The sequence below is a fragment of the Mobula hypostoma genome, chromosome 2, assembly GCF_963921235.1.
Source record: "Mobula hypostoma chromosome 2, sMobHyp1.1, whole genome shotgun sequence".
NCBI lineage: Eukaryota > Metazoa > Chordata > Chondrichthyes > Myliobatiformes > Myliobatidae > Mobula > Mobula hypostoma.
In genome coordinates this window covers 169772580-169791000 of record NC_086098.1, presented here as the reverse complement: position 1 = coordinate 169791000, position 18421 = coordinate 169772580, and the positions used below count along the sequence as shown (strand labels likewise).

General features: G+C 42.8%; 1 protein-coding gene across 1 annotated transcript in view; it reads right to left on the bottom strand.

The window, feature by feature from the left end:
* Positions 1–1477: 1477 nt before the first annotated feature.
* LOC134342660 (syndecan-4-like) overlaps positions 1478–18421 on the bottom strand; it is a 28140-nt gene continuing 11196 nt past the window's right edge. The window contains exons 2-5 of the mRNA XM_063041047.1: positions 9207–9333; positions 5499–5521; positions 4749–4941; positions 1478–4243 (exon numbers count right to left, since the gene is read on the bottom strand). Of these exons, the coding sequence (XP_062897117.1) occupies positions 4092–4243; positions 4749–4941; positions 5499–5521; positions 9207–9333 (495 nt within the window). The 3' untranslated portion in view covers positions 1478–4091. The remainder of the gene's footprint in view (positions 4244–4748; positions 4942–5498; positions 5522–9206; positions 9334–18421) is intronic.

Here is an 18421-nt window from a genome sequence, read left to right as displayed (position 1 = left end):
TCCAAAAGAAAGGGATTTCTCCCCCGTGTCACTAAATTTACTAATTCCACCCAAAATAAGACTTGTCAGACTTGACAGCATTAACCCATTGGAGTTTGTAGGATCTTTATGCAAAATTTAAATGCTTCCCTCCCCCCCCCCCCACTTCACAACCCACCCCATGGAAATGCTTTGCAGGACAACCCAAGTATGTAACCAAATCCCCAATCAATCATTGCATAGACATAACATCCCAGCCTGTGTAAAGATAGGTTTATTTATACATACATAATACATCTGGAAATAGAATTAAAACACATGAATATATACAGATCTGAAAATAGCAAAAATCATTTTAATCCATAGATAAAATTAGTTAACAGAAGACAAGTTACAGCTTTTCCACTGGTGTTGAGACACAGTATGCAACTTTGAGGGAGCAATTTTAACCCAATTTGGAAAACTGGTTTGGTAGCACTGCATGGAATCCAACAGTAGTACCAGACCAGGTGTGAAAGTAGTGCTTCAGCTAACCCAGTCTCTCACCAGGTAAAAACTTCCTCAAAGTTTACTGCTGGCACTGGGTCTAACTGCATGGATTTTCAGAAGACCCAGACCAATACAGGCACTGCACACAAGAATACCAGTATTCAGAGTAGCAATGATCTTAACTTGGAACACATTACACTCATTGGTACCATATTTCGCCAGCAGTCAAGTAATGTATTCATCCCAACAGACAAAACGGTGGCACATTCTCTACCACCTGCACACCGCACCCTAGACCAAAGGGAAAAGGTGATGATTCTCTATGGAATGGCAGCAGTTGACGGAAACCCCTTTCCCTCTCCACCCATTTCACTCATGTAGCACACATGCTCCTAGTCCACCAAGGAGCATGCAAGGAAGTCTCCTGACCAGACTTAATTCTAAAACCTTTCCCAACTCTTGAACAACTCCAGAAACCAGGCTGCCATGTACTGAAATACAGGAAGCTTCTAAACCAGGGGGTTCCCCAACCTTTTTAAAAAAGGTCCTAGTTCCCAACCATTAAGCAATGGGTCCCTGGACACCAGGTTAGAAACACTCGCTCCTAACCCTCCCTCAGACACCAGAGCTTTTCAGACCCTGAGGTTAAACACAAAAGCTAGCACACAGAATGAAGCTGGACTTCAAAGTCAAAGATAAGAAATGCCCCACCATCTCACTCCTGTTATAGTTTAGTTTGGGTTGAATTTCAGTGGGGGTTGGACCCACAGATTTCATCTATGGTACCCCTTCCCTCTCCCACACCAAGCGCCATTAAGAATGCCGCCATTAATATTTACACCAACATAGATCCAAAGAATCACAAATTTTTATGTACCAAAATATAGTTTTATTGAAAAACCAAAAATTATACTTTATATTTTTTAATATAGTGACTTGTACCTGGGCATACTTTGAATACTAAAGTCAGTACATGAGCACTTTGCAAAAGAGTTTCACAAAGCAGAGATCAGAGATAAATGTTTTTTTTATTTTAAAAGCAGTTCAATTCTACTTACTGGGCGACATAAAAAGGTGCAAAACAATGGGTTTACATTTAGAGGCTGGGCCATTTTCTCTAGGTCAGACAATACAAAGAAATAGTGTTGGCTTAGCTGAACTCTTCAAATAAAGCCTCAGATAAAATGGTGGCACTGAATGGGATGTCAGATAGTCCTTGCGATGCATTAATTATATCATGGCTACACATTGTAAAATTAGTTCCATTAAAGTGGATGGAGATAGAGTGCACCTCATTGCTAATTCACTTCCTGCAGAGAATAAATCCCATCCCAATCTCTTTAGACAAAAAGATTTGTTCTAGTGAGCAGATACATGAAGATGTGGAACCTACAATTATCTACCCTCCCCACTTCCTGTTTGAGAAAGCTTGCTCTGCAGAGCAAGTTGAAGGTAAGAAATACTATGACCAGTACCTAACTAGCAGGTCTCCTTTCAATCAGAATCATTTCACCACACTAGCTTGAGACATCCACACAAGAATCCAGCATTTATAGTCCTTCACCATTTTGCCACCACCCAGGAGCCTGACTGAATTATCATTCTCAACTCAAAGGGCACTACAAACATTTCAAAACAGGATTATTTCCCCTTCCTTCCAACCCCCCCTCCCCGACACAATTTGGTGAAGGCCTAAATCCCCTCAAAAAGGTACTATTTTACCAGAAATAGGCATCCTTGCTTCTTCTGTTTCCGTTTATCATAACCCCTAACTATCTGGTTGGTCCCCAGGCTTCCAATTCTCTTGAATAAATGTTTGATAGCTCATTGCGGATATAGCTACAATACTCCTACAAGGAATTTAGAAGGCATAAAAAAGTTATTTAAAGACAATGATCTCCCTCAAAAATATCCAGTCTCAAGTGGACTGGTCCCAACTACACAAAGCACTTGGCTTTGAGCAAACCAAGTCGCATTAGCACCCTAACCCTAATGTGAATTGGAACTTAAGGACCAAAATTCTTTCAGAGCAAAATAAAAAGAACAAGACATTTGTCAGCATGAATGTTATTATTCAACAAGAGAAAACATTTAACACATGGGACCAAACAGAAATGATTCACAAAATAATTTAATTCACAAATTGCTTTCCCATCTTTGCAGTCTATATATTTACTTGTACACTGAGGCGTAGGGAGACTTAATTTAGTCTAGGGCCAAGGTTTTCTCATCTGCCAAACCACCAGGGACATAGTTAAAAGCTTTGTTTCTGCAAGGCTCTCTTTACTGATTCATTCTGATTGTCATAGAATGTTAGCCTCAAGATTGAGGGATAAACCCAGCTAGATTTCATGTCTGTCAATTTAATTTAAAAATAAACATTAAAGTCCAAGGTCTTTACAGTACATGAGTTCAGAGTGAGATTTAGTGATTCTGACTACTTGAGTGAGCTTAGTGTACAAAATATCCTCAAAAGGATTTCCATTATAATGACCTCTAGTACATGGGGAATAGGAGCACAAAATTGACGTGGTTCACTTTTGCATTATTTTAAAAAACAGTTTGGTCTCCTAGCAACAAAAATCTTGGTCAGATTCAGTAATTGAAAATTGACTCTATAATGTACTGACAGCTTCCTCCCTCACCGGCAAAAAGTAAGGTCTTTCATCCGAACTTTTCTCTGGAGAGAAGGTTTCAATTCCACCTATGAAAAGGAAAGTTATTTCTCACCTCCATCTCTGACCCATGCTATCTTGTGATGCACCAATTTAAGGAAATGGCCCCAGTAATGAGCATCTATCAATAGTCACATTGCATAGAAAATGAAATGGCAATTAGATACATTGTCCTAGAATTTAAAGTCATCTGTATGAAACAGTTTTTATAAACAAAGCCACACTGAAAGAGGGAAATAAAATATTGAATTCATTTTTTTAAGCTGAAATTTGTTATAACCAATTCTACAAAGACTTTACCAATAAGAGTAGTATTCTAGTAAAATGCAACAAAATTGTACTACGATTAAGCAGGTGAAAACAACAATTTAATAAAACTCAATTTTTATATTTTGCAGTTTTGGGGAGGAGGAGAAAGCACACAGTGCAGAAGGGAACAGAAAACAATTTCCCATGTAGGGAAAGATAAACTCTCGAAGCAGTCCGATGTTTGAAAGTTCTAGTAGGAAACAACTGTGGTTCTTGTAAAGAGACGCTGCATTTTGGCTGATTAGTGTTTGAGACAGCTGGTCCATGGGAAACCAAGGCTCACCCACAGAACTACCTGCCTGAGGAAGACGGCAAGGAAAAAAACTTAAAAATGGAAATGTAAGGACAGTGAAATCTTTCTTTGCCTCCTCCTCAACAAACTTTGGCAGAAATACATATTATGGACAAAAATAGTGAGGCCAGAGTTTGTTTTCCAGCCTTCCCCTTTATAAAATGTTTTTAAAATCTGGGATGGACATATTTTCCCAGTTAAGTGGGTTTCTTTATTTTTTCCATGTGTAATATTAAAGACTAGCAGAGGCTTTAAACTAGCTGCAAATATTGCTCCACTTCTTTCTCGGTAAGGTGGAAGCTCTGGAGAGAATATAAAGTCTGTCATTCTGAAGTTCCGGCTAAGGTTTATGCGTAGAATTCTGTGGTGGGGGCCTTCTTGTAGATGGGCTTCTTGCTCAAGTCGTAACTGCCCTCATCCTTCTTTCTCATGCGGTAGACAAGTAGCAGGATGAGGAGGATGGCAAACAGGAGGCCAATGGTACCACCAGCGATCATTGCTGAAGGGGTGGTGGGGGGGAGAGAGAAAGAGAGACACACACACACATAGTCAGTTGATAAGATCTTACTATCACATCTTCAACAAATGCATCATTTCATGACCTTTAATTGGTCCTGAACATCTTGCTGTCTGAAGTACTGTCACTTGACATGACAGCCAGCAACAGGCCAACAAAAAGACCAAGAGTTAACATTAACCACAACAGAATCACCATTTCTCTAGGTTGCTTTATGGAACCAGTGTCCGTAGAAAATCAAGCAATGCAGCACAGGAAGAGGCCCTTTGGCCTGTGATGTCTGTGCTGAGTATCACATTGAATTAAACCAAATCTTTTCTGCCTCCCTGCACATGACCCATTTCCCTCCATGTTGTGTCAAGTCAAATGACCTGCTGGATATTTTACATATGGTTTCCATGGGGACCGGAATGAGCAGATGGGTCTATTCACTACCTGGTAACTAAACAGCTTATGCTGGACCCCAAATTTAATCTGCATCCCATACCTGCTAGCATCTCTGTGCTTGCAAACATGCCATTGCCGTTGTTGGTGCTGGCCATAGCAATCCTGTTGCTAATGTCGTCGTCTGAAGGTTTACTTTTCTCCGGGAGCACTTTGTTGCCCAGATCGTTGTTTCTGACCTCAACGATTTTATCATCGTAGCCCTCATTGATGTGATTGGTGATTTCATCTTCATCCTGTGGAAGGAGGGAGAGCTATTAGATCTGACTACTCCCCTGAAGTGATCCATTTTTCCTGTCAGTGAGCCCGAAACACAGCCTCTGGACTAAATGTCAGGACTGCAAGGATATATACATCATATATACCAATTATAGCACGGAAACAGGCCATCTCGGCCCTTCTAGTCTGTGCCGAACTCTTACTCTCACCTAGTCCCACCGACCTGCACTCAGCCCATAACCCTCCATTCCTTTCCTGTCCAAATATCTGCAGTATATAGTACATTCTTGCCATGACCACATGGGTTTCCTCCTACAATACAAAGACTATAGTTTTGTATCAATAAATTGTGGGCGTGCTATGTTGGAGCCAAAAGTATGGTGACATTTACAGGCTGCCCCCAATAGACCCACAGGCTGTGTTAGACATTGACACATTTCATTAAATATTTTAATGTATGTGACAAATTAAAAAGCTAGTCACTAGGTATAATCTCTTCCCAGTAAACTACCCAGTGTTTCTCATAATTGGGTCTCCACAGAACCTTACAGATGGCTGAGAAAATAGAACTCACCTCATCACTTGGATCATATTCATCTGGAAGTGAGAAAAAAAGAGATTGTGATCTTCAGGTTAGAAAATGCTACTTGCAATATTTACAGCAAGATTATCTCCCCATCCCACAAGTATGAATCCTGATTTCAGAGAACAGAACAGCCCCTTTAGTCCAATGTCTGTGCCCACCAGTGCCCATCTGAAATAATCCCATCTGCCTGCACATGATTCATATCCTCCCAATCCCCATCTGTTCGTGTCTGGCTAAACACCTCTTAAACATTACAATTGTATCTGTTTCCACCATATCTCCTGGCATATTGCAGACATCTACCCATCTATGCAAAGACAGACTGGACCTTCATACTACCCCCTCAGCTTAAAGTCATGCTCTCCAGCACCAGACATTTCCACCATGCAGAAATCTCAAAAGATCAAAATAAAGTTTTATCAGAGTACATATGTCACCATATACAACTGAGATTCATTTTTCTGTGGGCATACTCAGCAAATCTATAGAATAGTGACTGTATAACAGGATCAAAGTAACTGTACAAGAGGATCGATGAAAGATCAACCATATTGCAGGAGACAGCAAACTGTGCAAGTGCAGCATCTATATAACAAATAGTAATAACAAGAAAATGAGGCAAGATAGAGTCCTTGGTTGTGAGAACATCTCAATGGATGGGCAAGTGAGTGTAGTCATCTCCTTTTGTTCACAATCCTGATGGTTGAGTGGTAGTAACTGTCTTTTAACCTGGTGCTGAGTTCTGAGGCTCTGTACCTTCTACCCAACGGCAGCAGAGAAAAGCATGGCCTGGATGCTGAGCACCTCTGATGGAAGCTGTTTTCCTATAGTGTGATCAATGGTTGGGAGGACTTTACCTGTAATGGGACTTAACACATCTCAATTTATAAACTCTCAGTGTCCAGGAAAAAAACTACTCAAGTTTGTCCTCTGTTTTGATAGACAACTCTAATCCAGACAAAGCTCCTCTGCACACTCACCCACAGTAATTTGTATGACAGTGTACTGCTGTCACTCACTGTGGCATACTAAACTCGATCCTGCGTTAAAATGGCGTCAGCTACACCCATACACAAAAAGTTCAAACTTTCTTGCTGAAGTACAGCTGTTAAAAATCATTTGATCACATCAGCCACATTTCCACCGGCAAGCAGGCTGGAATTTCCAGCATGCTGTCTAAGCAGTGTAATGAGAAGTGCAGAGCAGAGAAAGTCCTGCAGTTACAGATTTACTGTAAAACAGGGTAGCTGCAGCTATGAACACTGAATTCATCAAAACCACTTCCTCCTTCCGCAGAAACTCGACACAGTACTGTGAGGGCACAGGGAAATGATGGCAAAGGTGCTGGCAAACTTTCAGAATTTCAGTACTACAGGCACAGGGGATTCCTTTTCCAAATCCCACCCAGCCTCTGCTGGAGACCCAGCACTTTTTAAAAAAAAACAACTTGCCTCTGACGTCCCCCTGTACATTCCTCCAATCACCTATAACAGGGCTCCCAACTTGGGCTCCACACTTCCCAGTTAATGGCAAGGCTCCATGGCAGGAAAAAGTTGGGAACCCCTACTTTAAAATTATGCCTTTTTGTACCAGCCATTTCTGCCCTGAGAAAAATAAAGTCACTGGCTGTCCAACTATCTATTCCCTTTATAATCTTGTACAGCTGTCAAGTCATCTCTCATTCTCTTCCATAAGAAAGAATAAAAAGCCCCAACTATCTCAACCTTTCCTTACAATACATGCTCTCTATTCAGGCAATATACTGGCAAATCTCCTCTGCACCCTTTAAAACTTTCACATCCTTCCTATAATGAGGTGACCAGAACTGAAAGCAACACTTCAAGTGTAGCCCTCTCATATTAGCCATTTCCACCCTGGGATATTTTCAGAATTTACTACAAATTGGAAACCCTAAAGTTTTCACCCTTTGCTTGCCCCCATGCTCCACGAAAAGTACCAAAATTGCAACTCATTTCCCCTATTGTTACTTAAATCAAGAGGGGGAAACCTAGTGGCCTGTTGATGACCAGGTTAAAATAAACTGCTTTCAATTGACCTTTGCATCCCATTTCCTTCTCTCAATGGTTCAGTCATATCCCCTTCTCTGCTCTTTAAAAGACAACCAGTCAGAGAGTCGAATCCAGAGCAGAGAAGTCCAGGCTGGGCGACAGGAAGGTCCCAAATCTCTTAGAGTTTGTTGCCGATTCTTGAGTTGGGGGAACTAATTAACACTGCAGACTGCAACATCAAAACAGCGAGCTATTGCTCTTCCTCCTTGCTGTGGAAGGAGTGATACCTCTCTCATTAATAAGTAGAGACTGTAGGATGTAGAACTGTTGGGATGAACAGTGACATTTGCAGGACCCTAGATCATGTTCTTTTGGGGGTGTTGCAATTGCTTATGTGTGGTGGTGGGGGGACAGAATGCTTTATATTGGAATAAGTGGGGGGAGGGTTGATGCTGTAGCAGCTGCTTGTTGGGGAGGAGGACCTTAGGGTTTCCAGCATCTACTTGTCATTCATTCTCTGGGGTTTTCCCTTCTGTTTTGTGGATGACTGTGAAGTGAACGAGTTTTGGGTTGTATACATTTTGATTGGAACCACTGAAGCAGATTCCAGATTCCACTCAAAGCGAGTGGTGGACCATTAGGAAGTTGGCTTTGGAACATGCCTTCCCTTCCTGAGGCTCTGGGGGATCAAGTTCTATTGCCCGAATTTTAATTGCAAATCTAATGCAGTCAGTCGATTAAGAATACAGAAGAATATACAAACACCACTCAGAATGAATTAACACCATCTGGGTTTTCACAGTCAACCTTAAACCAAAGAAAGCCCAAAACAGTCTTTGTGGTTTAGCAGAATAATGATAGAAAGATTAGTTGAGTGTACAGCACATAGAGAGAGAGAGAAATAAAAAGGCAGAGTTGGATTGGGAGATGGGCTTCTTGGAAGCAATTGCAGGTGTGATGTCATACCAAAAAAATGGGGCTTAGTACAGAGGAAATGGCAATAATGTTCGGAAGGTGAGGATTGCACAGGAAATGGGAATTATGTTAGGAAGGAGAGTTAAAGTACTGGCAAGTTGAACATTTGTTATAGATAGGGTCCCTTGCAGCATTAAGAGCACTGGAAAAGTATTCCTGGCTGCCCTCCCAACTACTGAGCACATCTACATGAAACACTGTCATAGGAAAGCAGCATCTGGAGATCCTCACCACCCAGGCCACTCTCCCCCCCACCCCCACTGCTGCCACCAGGTAGAAAGTACAGAACCTCAGAATTCTTCACAAGGATCAGGAACAGTTACTACCATCAGGTTCTTGAACAAAAGAACTACACCAACCTGCCCATCCAATGATCTTTTAAAGGAGTCTATCTTGTTAATTCATGTTTGTTATTTATTGCTTTTCATTTGCATTTGTACAGTTTGTCATCTTCTGGTTGATCTTTCATTGATCCTGGTACAGTTACTATTCAATAGATTTGCTGAGTATGAAAGACATATCAGGGCTGTATGTGCTGACATTGTGTACACTGATAATAAAATTTACTTTGAACTTTGGATTCTAAATGGACCCATCCCTCAGATTCTTAAAGCCAAAAGATTTTGCTATTCCACTACAAAAATCCCTGTTGTAAAAACAAAAATCGGTTTTCTATAAAGACTGGAAGTACTTCAAGTAATAAGATAGTTACCACTGTCCACATCATCTCCTGAACTCCAGCCAGAACCACGTTCGCCCATGTAGTCGGGGTGCAGGCTTGGATTTGGGGAACCAGAACCCTCCAGTTCATTTAGGTAGCTTCTGTTAGAACCTTTTTGCTGTTTGAGAAAAAGGATAGGTTGGTTAGTGAAGAGTGTACACCACTAGAGGTAATTAATACAGCTATCAACTGTCTTCTTCCCCCGCACCCCCCCCAAACAAGAGTTCAACAAAACCAGTTTATAGTTAACTGGGGATATTTGTTTCAGTGTCCCCACCCTGTTCTCTCCTTTCCAACAAGGTCAGGCTAATGCAGGCTTCAGATCACATGTTAGAGAAGAAACAAGCACTACATTCTTACTGTTATAGTTGAAGCATTCCACAGAGGACAAACAGGAAGGAAGATATATATATATATATATATACACACACACATATACATATACACACACATATATACACACACACACATACACCCTACTTGTTCTTGCAGCTGAATGGTAGACAGACCTTCCAACCTAGTGTGACAACAAAGTCTCATTTCAACTCCTTCCCCGCCCCCCCCAACTCTTTCATTAAAGTCAGTGTGACCAGACCAGAAAAATTAATTTTAATTTGATTGATTGGAATATTCAGCATAATGCACTGTGCTTTTTATCTCATGCAACTCAAGTGTATGCAGTTTCAGTGACCTACAGAACTGCATTAGATCCAGGTTTATCACAGGTACATGGAAATAATGAAATGCACTGCAGGTGACCAGCAGAGCCCAATGATGCGCTGGGGCCAGTCCACAAGTGTCATCACGTGTTCCTTACACCAACATAACCATGTTCAGCAAATCACAGGACTAACAAGCCCCTTTCTTCCCTCACACCCACTGAAGCACAATTGTAGGCCAGTGGTAGAATTGGGTGTTGTGGGGGGGGGGGGATTAGTGTAAATGAGCACTTGGGTTGACACAGAGCAGATGGGCTGAAGGGCCCCAGATCCACCTTACAATGACACCTCTCACTCAGTATAGAGAAAACTCAGAAGAGCTCGATCTTTAGATCCTCTTCCCTTCGAGGATCGGGAGCTTTAGCTTAGGGTAGCAATGCTTCACATTGCCAGCCGCAAGATCAGGATTAATCTCTTACCCCGGCCTGTAAGGAGTTTGCATGTTCTCCCCGTGACCATGTGAGTTTCCTCTGACTTCCTTCCAATATCCCAAAGACATACAGATAAAAAGGCGAGCAAGCCGTGGACGTGCTCTGTTGGTGCCAGAAGCACGGCAACACTTGCTGGCTGACCCCCAGCCCAGCACAAAAGACACAATTCACTATGTTTTGATGCACATGTGACAACTAAAACTAATCATTAAAAAAAGTTCTTGACAAAGCAAGCAAGCCCAAACTTTGTAGCCACATCATCCATGGGCTGGCACAAGCAGTGGCTGTAGGAGGCAGCCGAGTCCCCAGAGCAAGGGGAAAGAGTTAAAATAGGCTCCGTGTACAGTTACAGCCCAACAGCCACATATCTGACATTCCAGCAGCTAGCAACAGCAAATCAACGAAACTACGCTGGCAATCTTCCCATTTCTAGTCCCCACTCACACACAAGCTGGTGACCTTGCTGCAGCTCCACTTTGGTCTGTCCTGGGTAGAGTGGAATTTCAAAATCAAAATTAATCCACAGCCCTTCTTTCAAAACCCATCTGATCCCTCGCCATCCTTTTTATACTGGAGCTTCAGGTCGGGTGGTGGTGGTGGGGGGGGGGGGGGGTGATAGAGAAGCCACGGAGTGACGGCATCAAATAGCCAAAAATAACTTCCATTGCAACTGGTTCCTCAGTGACAGCACTAATTAGTACTTGGGAAGCAGGCTCAGGTTCCTTGGCTGGTTAAGGCAGGGATAGTGGTTACCACTGTACATCAGATTCATTTTACTAACCCATCTCCAACATGAAAGTGGATTATGGAGGCACCACCTCGTCACCAGACTGAAGCTATTCCTGCCAAGTGAGTCCTGACAGTTTGGCCCCGTCTTCATTAAACAGTCAGAGTGATACAACCTAGAAACAGGCCCTTCAGCCCAACTCATCCATACTGACCCGAGTAGATGTCAGAACCCACTGGAGGCCTGGAGGTGGCCAGCCCATGTGATGAGGAAGGGAGGATTTGTTTTTGTTTTTGCTGTTGCTGGTGTTGTTCTGCTGTCACCAGAATGTGTGGCAACACTCACGGGCTGCCTCCAGCACATCCTCAGGTTATTAACGCAAACATTTTACTGTACATTTCAGTGTACAAGGGATAAATAAACAAGTCTGAATGTTGCTGCCTATGGCCCCACAAACCTTTCCTATACAGAAAAGTCACCACTGGATCCGTCTCAACTATTTTCAGTGGTAGCTTGTTCAATATACAGACCGCAGTGTGAAGTTGCACCTCAAATCTTTCCTTTCTCATCTTAAATCTATATTCTCTAGTTTCTGGTTCAGTTTGGGGAATTCATCACTACAGATGGCTGTGCAGGTCAAGTCATTGGGATCTTTAAAGCAGAGGTTGATGGGTTAGTCAGGTCAAAGGTTACAGAGAAGGCAGGACAAATGGTTGAGAGGGAAAATAAAACTATGATTGAATAGTGCAGCAGACCATGATGGGCTGAATGGCCTAATTCTGCTCCCATGTCTTATGGTTTCCCTTAGGGAAAGTGCTGCATTCACCCTACCTGTGCCCTTGACAATTATATACTCCAAGGTATACCCCTCCATTCCAAGGAGGAAATTTTAGCTTACCCAACCTCTCCCTATACCCCAGGCCCTCGTGTCCTAGTAACTCATGGAAGCACCAAAGACCTCTTCCTTCAAGTGCTCTGCACAGATCTTTAACAGCCTACACAAGACCTTTAAAATGAAGGCAATTTTAGATTTGAGGGTCTACTTTGAGATTTGGCACAATAGCAGAGATATTTGTGTATCACTTTACAGAGCCAGTGATCCAGGTTCAATTCCTACTGCTGTCTGTAAAGAGTTTGTACTTTCTCCATGACCATGTGAACTTGCTTGGCTTCCACCCACATTCCAAAGACACAGGTGAGGGTTAGTAAGTTGTGGGCATGCCACGTTGTCACCAGAAGCCTGGTGCCATTTACAGGCTGACCCAGCATGACTTAGACTGTGTTGGTCATTGATACAAACTATACTCAACATTTGATGTACATATGGAAAATAAAGAACATTTGAGATGAATGCAGCAGTGAACCAGCTGGCTAGCATCTCAAAGCAGTGAGCAAATACAACACTGACAGGGGTTCCCAAACTGGGGTCCACAGACCCTTTACTTAATGGTATTGGTCCATGGAATTAAAAGGTTGGGAACCCTGGTACTGAGGATATTTAAAGGATGGCGATTGGTTTATAAAACCAAGATGGGGAGAGGGGGAGGAATATGATACCGATGCACAGGACCTACAATCAAGCCTTCCCCATTATTGAGCACACTTACAAGGAGTACTGCCACAAGGCGGCAGTAACCATCAAGGACATCCACCATCCAGGCCACACTTTTGCTGCTGCCATCAGCAAGGAAGTACAGAATCTCAGCGTAGTGAAATAGGCATGTACTTTGATATAAATTCACTTTGAATCTTGAAATGAACAGACTCGGAAGGAAAACTATCCATATTTTCCAGACAAGTGAAAGGTCTCAACCCAAGACTTCAACTGCCCATTTCCCTCACAGATGCTGCCCGGCATGCTGAACTCTTCCAGCGTGGCGTGGTTCTGGATTTCTAGCATTTGCTGCCTCTTGTGTCTCTAATTTTTAATATCTACTAAGTTTCTAATTGAATAGCAGGCTATTCAGTACACTGAGTCAATCATTGATTGTCAGCTTTAGCCTGTCAGCAATAAAGTTGTTCCCACTCCCCAGTTCCTCCAAATGGATAGATTTGTTTCAAACACAAATCTGTGACAAGGTTAGCTTAGTCATGAAGAATTTGTTCTGAGAAGTTACTGATTCATTCAGTTGTAACATCCTCTTAGTCATGGAAATTTTTACCTTAACAAGACGTAGAAATTTGTCTCTTTCCAAGTCCTCAGTCAGTTTGTGCCAAATCTTAAAACATCCTTCACAAACAATTCAGAGCCAATGTCTAAACAATGAGTAGATACGGTGAAAAACTTGGAAGGAAGTCCCTGGCCCTGAAATTGAGACCGATTTATATTACGGCCATCTATCTCAGAGCTAGTGCAAAGGACAGCATGCAGCATGGACTAGAGTGCAAGTTTAGAAACGGTCACGTGAAGCCATGGGAGCAGCTGGTGCATATCACAAGTCCTGGTGATGCCAGGTAGACAATTTCTGAAGAGTATTAGTAATGGTTGGGGTCACCCATCTTGTAAAGTTACAGCAATGACAAACCACTTCTGGAAAAAATCTCATGTATTTACGTTTAGTGTTTTTTTTTAAATTGTGTTCTTCATCTTATTTTTGTGCTACTTCAGATCCAGAGTAACAATTATTTCATTCTCCCTTATACTTGTGTACTGCAAATAACATTAAGCCATCTTGAATGAGAGATAGACCATCTTTGATAATGATTTTTGAATTTGAGTGACCACTTCTACGTCAAGCCTCCTTGGAGGTGACTGTCCTTCCCATCCCATGCTCTATGCCACCTGAACCTTTGACATTATTCTTGCGCAGGTCAGAGGCAGAGGCACACAGTATACATCAGACACGGACTTATGACTGAAAAGGCTCTGCTAAATGCACTGCATAATCAAGTCAGAAACATCTTCACACTACAGAGTGTAATCAGAGCTCCAGCACATGCCTGGCAGAGCAGTGATAAAAGAGAGGAATTAAAAACAAAGAACCTTCATCCAGTCATGGCTGGCTGATCAGGACAAGTTGGAGCCCAGTCACTAGCTTGCATGACTTCAAGTAATGGGGAGGGGAAACTTGCAAGCATCTTTAACCAAGTGAAGGAGCCAAGCTGGATTGCAGTCATCTGCGGCTGTATGAGGCACGAGTCCCTGTTCTTGCAGGGATGTGTTTCCAGGACAACATCCCATGCACCATCAATCTACAGACCATGACACTTGGACTTGCAATACATTTTATGACTGTTTCTGCTATCACAATTATGTGCCTTGTCTCTGTGTGAATGTTGGCAGAGTTTTCAACCTTGGCCCGTAGGAACGCTGTTTTGTTTGGCTGTGTATGGTTGAACGATGATGAGTGGAACTGAAAAGGTGCCTTTTGACTGAGGGAGTGTGCTGCATGTTAGAGAACCATAGGCTAATAACTTAGCCCTCCGTTCCTTGGAGAGGACAAGCTAGTCAGAGGCAGTGAATGTAAAACAATTATCCTTCGCAAAGCAACAAAGCCCACGCCAAAGAATGAGTCAGCCTCACCATCCTATTTCAATAGTTTGAGATACTTCCATAGTGGGGGGGGGGGGTTGGATCTCAATTGGGTCTCAGAGCCATTATCTAACCATAGCATCACCGAATAGGAGACCATTTGGCCCATATACTTGTCCTTTGTAGAGGAACTCAGATTCCAGTCTCGCCCCATAGTCTGACAAGTCACTTCCTCTCCTCCTCACTGACCCCACTTCCACCAGCCCAGCTGCAATGCCCGCTCCCAGCAGCAGGCCTGCCCACACCTCTGTTGGAAGTGCCAACCCACTTTGCACTGTGGAACAACTGGCATCCAAGTGTGCCTTCTTCAGCTTGCCTCCAAGTTCCACATGCTAAATCAAGCACGGTAGAGGCGAGGGAAACATCTGAAATGGACAATAGAGTCAGCAGTGAAGGTCTCAGGATAGTAATTTCACACTGGTGCTGAACAAGGGTCACCCCAAAGGCCTGTGTTCAGGACAGATTAACCAACAACCTGATCTAGAAATGACATGTACTAGCTCTTCGCTCACCACTGTGCAAGGTGCACCTGGTGATAGACACCAGGGTCTTCATTTTCCCTGGACTGTTTATTGACTGGGCGAGAATCCACCACTGCAAGAACTCAAAATCAAAGTGTAAAGACCAACCTGTATCATCCCAGAGTAACTGGCTCCTCACCCTTCAGCCCAGAAAAAAGGCATCATGAGTTAGTTGGGAACCCATCTAGTCCAGATGACACATGCCCTGAATGTCAATTATTCTTTGTTTACTCGAAATAGGCAGAAGTTAAGACACGTTCTTTAAAGTAGTTTTATTAATAGCTTGGCTAGCTCTCACTGGATTGAATTCTGTGTTGCACTGCTGAATGGCTGTCCCCAGACAGAAATGCAGATGTAACATGACTCTATACAACTTGCATACTTGATATCAAACAGCTGACGTCTGCACATGCCTTCTCTGCTGTAGGATATCTATCTGCAGACTGCAATCTGACAGGAGCAACACAGTCAGTTTCTTTGGAGACACCCAGCCTTCGGTCACCAAGGAAAACACTCAAAGGACAGATCTACTGAGCAAAAATTCCAATATCACAAGGCCAATTCAAATTAGGAAAAAGGTAATGGCATACAATTCTCAATTCCAGCTAGGTGATTTTTCCCTGGTCCAGGGCAGTTACTGTTCTATTAGATCCCTCCCTTTGTAGTTTTAGAAAATAGACATTAACAGAAAAGCCTACATAAAGCACTGGAAAGGTCTCTCAACCATTGAACACTTCTACAATGATGATCTACAATGACTGCTGTCAAGAAAGCAGCATCAATCATCCAGGAACCCCATCATCCAAGCCTTGTCCTCTTCTTGCCCATACCATTGGGCAGGAGGTACAGGAGACCTAGATCCCACACCTGGTTCAAGAACAACTATTACACTGCAGCCATCAAGCTCCTGAACCAGTGTGGATAACTTCACTCTACAATTCATGTTCTCAGTATTATTTACAACTTTGTATTTGCACAGTGTGTCTTCATTTGTGCATGGACTGTTAGTCTGTAGTTATTCAGTGATTCTACTGTATTTCTTGTTGTACTGTGAATGCCTGCAAGAAAGCAAATCAGTGTAGTAAATGGTGACATATATGGACTTCAATAATAAATTTGAACTGAGACTTGATCGAGGTCTGGGGTGCAGAAACTGATCTAGATTCCCAATGAACTGGAAACATCACACCTCTTAAAGGAATAAAGAGATGCTGGAATCTGAATAAACAACCAAAGGACTGGAACTCAGCTAGCTACGCAGTCTCTGGATAGAGAAACCAGTCAACACTTCAGAGCCCCAGACTAGAGGGAATGGTCGACTGTAAAGTGGAGGGCTTAGTTTCCAAAGAAAATGTCTCAGCCTCCATGGGAAGTCTAGGTCCCACCCCCACCCCACCCAGAGGGAAGTTTGTTAGTTTGTCACAAGGAATAGGGGAGCACCTGGACTCATCTCCAAATCATTTAAATTTCAATAAGATTGAGTCCTTGACCAAACTTCAGTCCTCAACAGACTTCACTTAAGCTTATTTAAAATTATTGTCTGAGAATCAGATTCCATTTCTGGGAAAGCTCTAATTTCCCACTCTCTGCATGCAAAAAAAACATCTGTTGCCTTTACTGCCACCGCGGCCCCCCCCAACCCCTGACTTGCTTCTAATGAAAGAAATTACTTACACTGATCAACCCCAGGGAAAACCATCCCAGAGCTTCAGTTTAGCACAAACTGATGTCAGCAATAAAAATATTTATTGGCATCTTAAATTAACCAGAATATGCTAATTCTGATCAAAGGTCATTAATTTATAAAATTGTGGCATTTTGGATTAAGACAATTCAAAGACTTGGAAAAATTGAGGGCAATGGACCCATTAACTACTGAAAGTGACACTATCCATATTAGAGAGAGTACTGCAGAGTAGAATAGCTGTTCATGTAATGCTATTACAGCACCAGCAACCCCCCTTCAATTCCCACCACTGCCTGTACGGTCTCCCCATGACCACGTGATTTTCTCCAGTTTCTTCCCACATTCCAAAGGCCTATGGTTAGGATTAGCAAGTTGCAGGTAGGGCTATGTTGGTGCCAAAAGCACTGTGACATTTGTGGGCTGCCCCCAGCACATCCCCTGACTGTTGGTCATTGTCTTTCGGTGGAAGATCTGAAAGGACTGGCTTCCTTTTCTGTCCAATGGCTGGTTGCTTCCATCGTGCAAAGTTGTGACCTAGTTTGTTGCTTGGGTGTATCTAGAGTTAGTCACAATGAAATAGATTCCACACCCAAAGAGAAAAGATTTCAGGTTGCTCTGTTGTTCCTGGCCAAGTGAGTAGCTGCAATTCAACTCCCAAAACCTCTCCCAGTCTTGCTTTCATTGCCACAGTACAGGTTGGGTGGGGACACTGGGACTTCTGGACACAAGCCAGGTGCAGGGAGTGACTACTATTTGTTTTGATCCAGATCACACCACCATTGCATGATCTCTCAGGTCAGGACTTGCAAACACCTGGAAATGGCCCAAAATTTCAGTCCTGTTCACTTACGTTTAATGATGAGTGTTGTTTGATTTACGGTATTGAATGAAAGCTCCAGCATTGTAACATAGTTGTAGCTTCAGTTTTGCATTACCTCACCATCACCAACCTTCAGCCCAATTACCCTCTCCCTGATTTTCACATTTTCCACAGATAGCAGCAATTCCCATAGCAAACCATCACATCCAAGACTCTCCAAACCACAGGGAGAGAACACTACAGCACAATACAGCTCCTCCAACCCAAAATGCTGTGCTGATCTTTGAACCTACTCAAAGATCAATCTAACCCTTCCCTTCGACGATGCCCTCAGTTTTCTTTCACCCATGTGTTTCGCCATCTCTTAAATGCCCCAAATATATCTGCCTCAACCACTCTTAGCAGGGCAAACTGCAAACTGTTAAAACACTAATTCAGGCACCCCCTTATACTTTCCTCAGTGATGCTCCCTTGTGTTGGCCATTTACACAGGAATTAAATGGCTTCTGTGTCCACACAAACATATCAAGCATATCATGCACTGAATTGAATCCAGTCGATTTGCATCCAGGCGTTCACAGCAAGCTCCAGGTTTGGTGGGAGCCTGTGAACAGCAACATCTCCTTCAATATCTAAAGTCAGATTGCACACCCTCACTACACTGATGGCAACTTGTTGGTATATCCATTGGATGGCACTGCCAACAAAACATTCAAATGCCCATCTATGACTCAATGGCACCATCACTTCTCCAACTGAAGAAGAAACC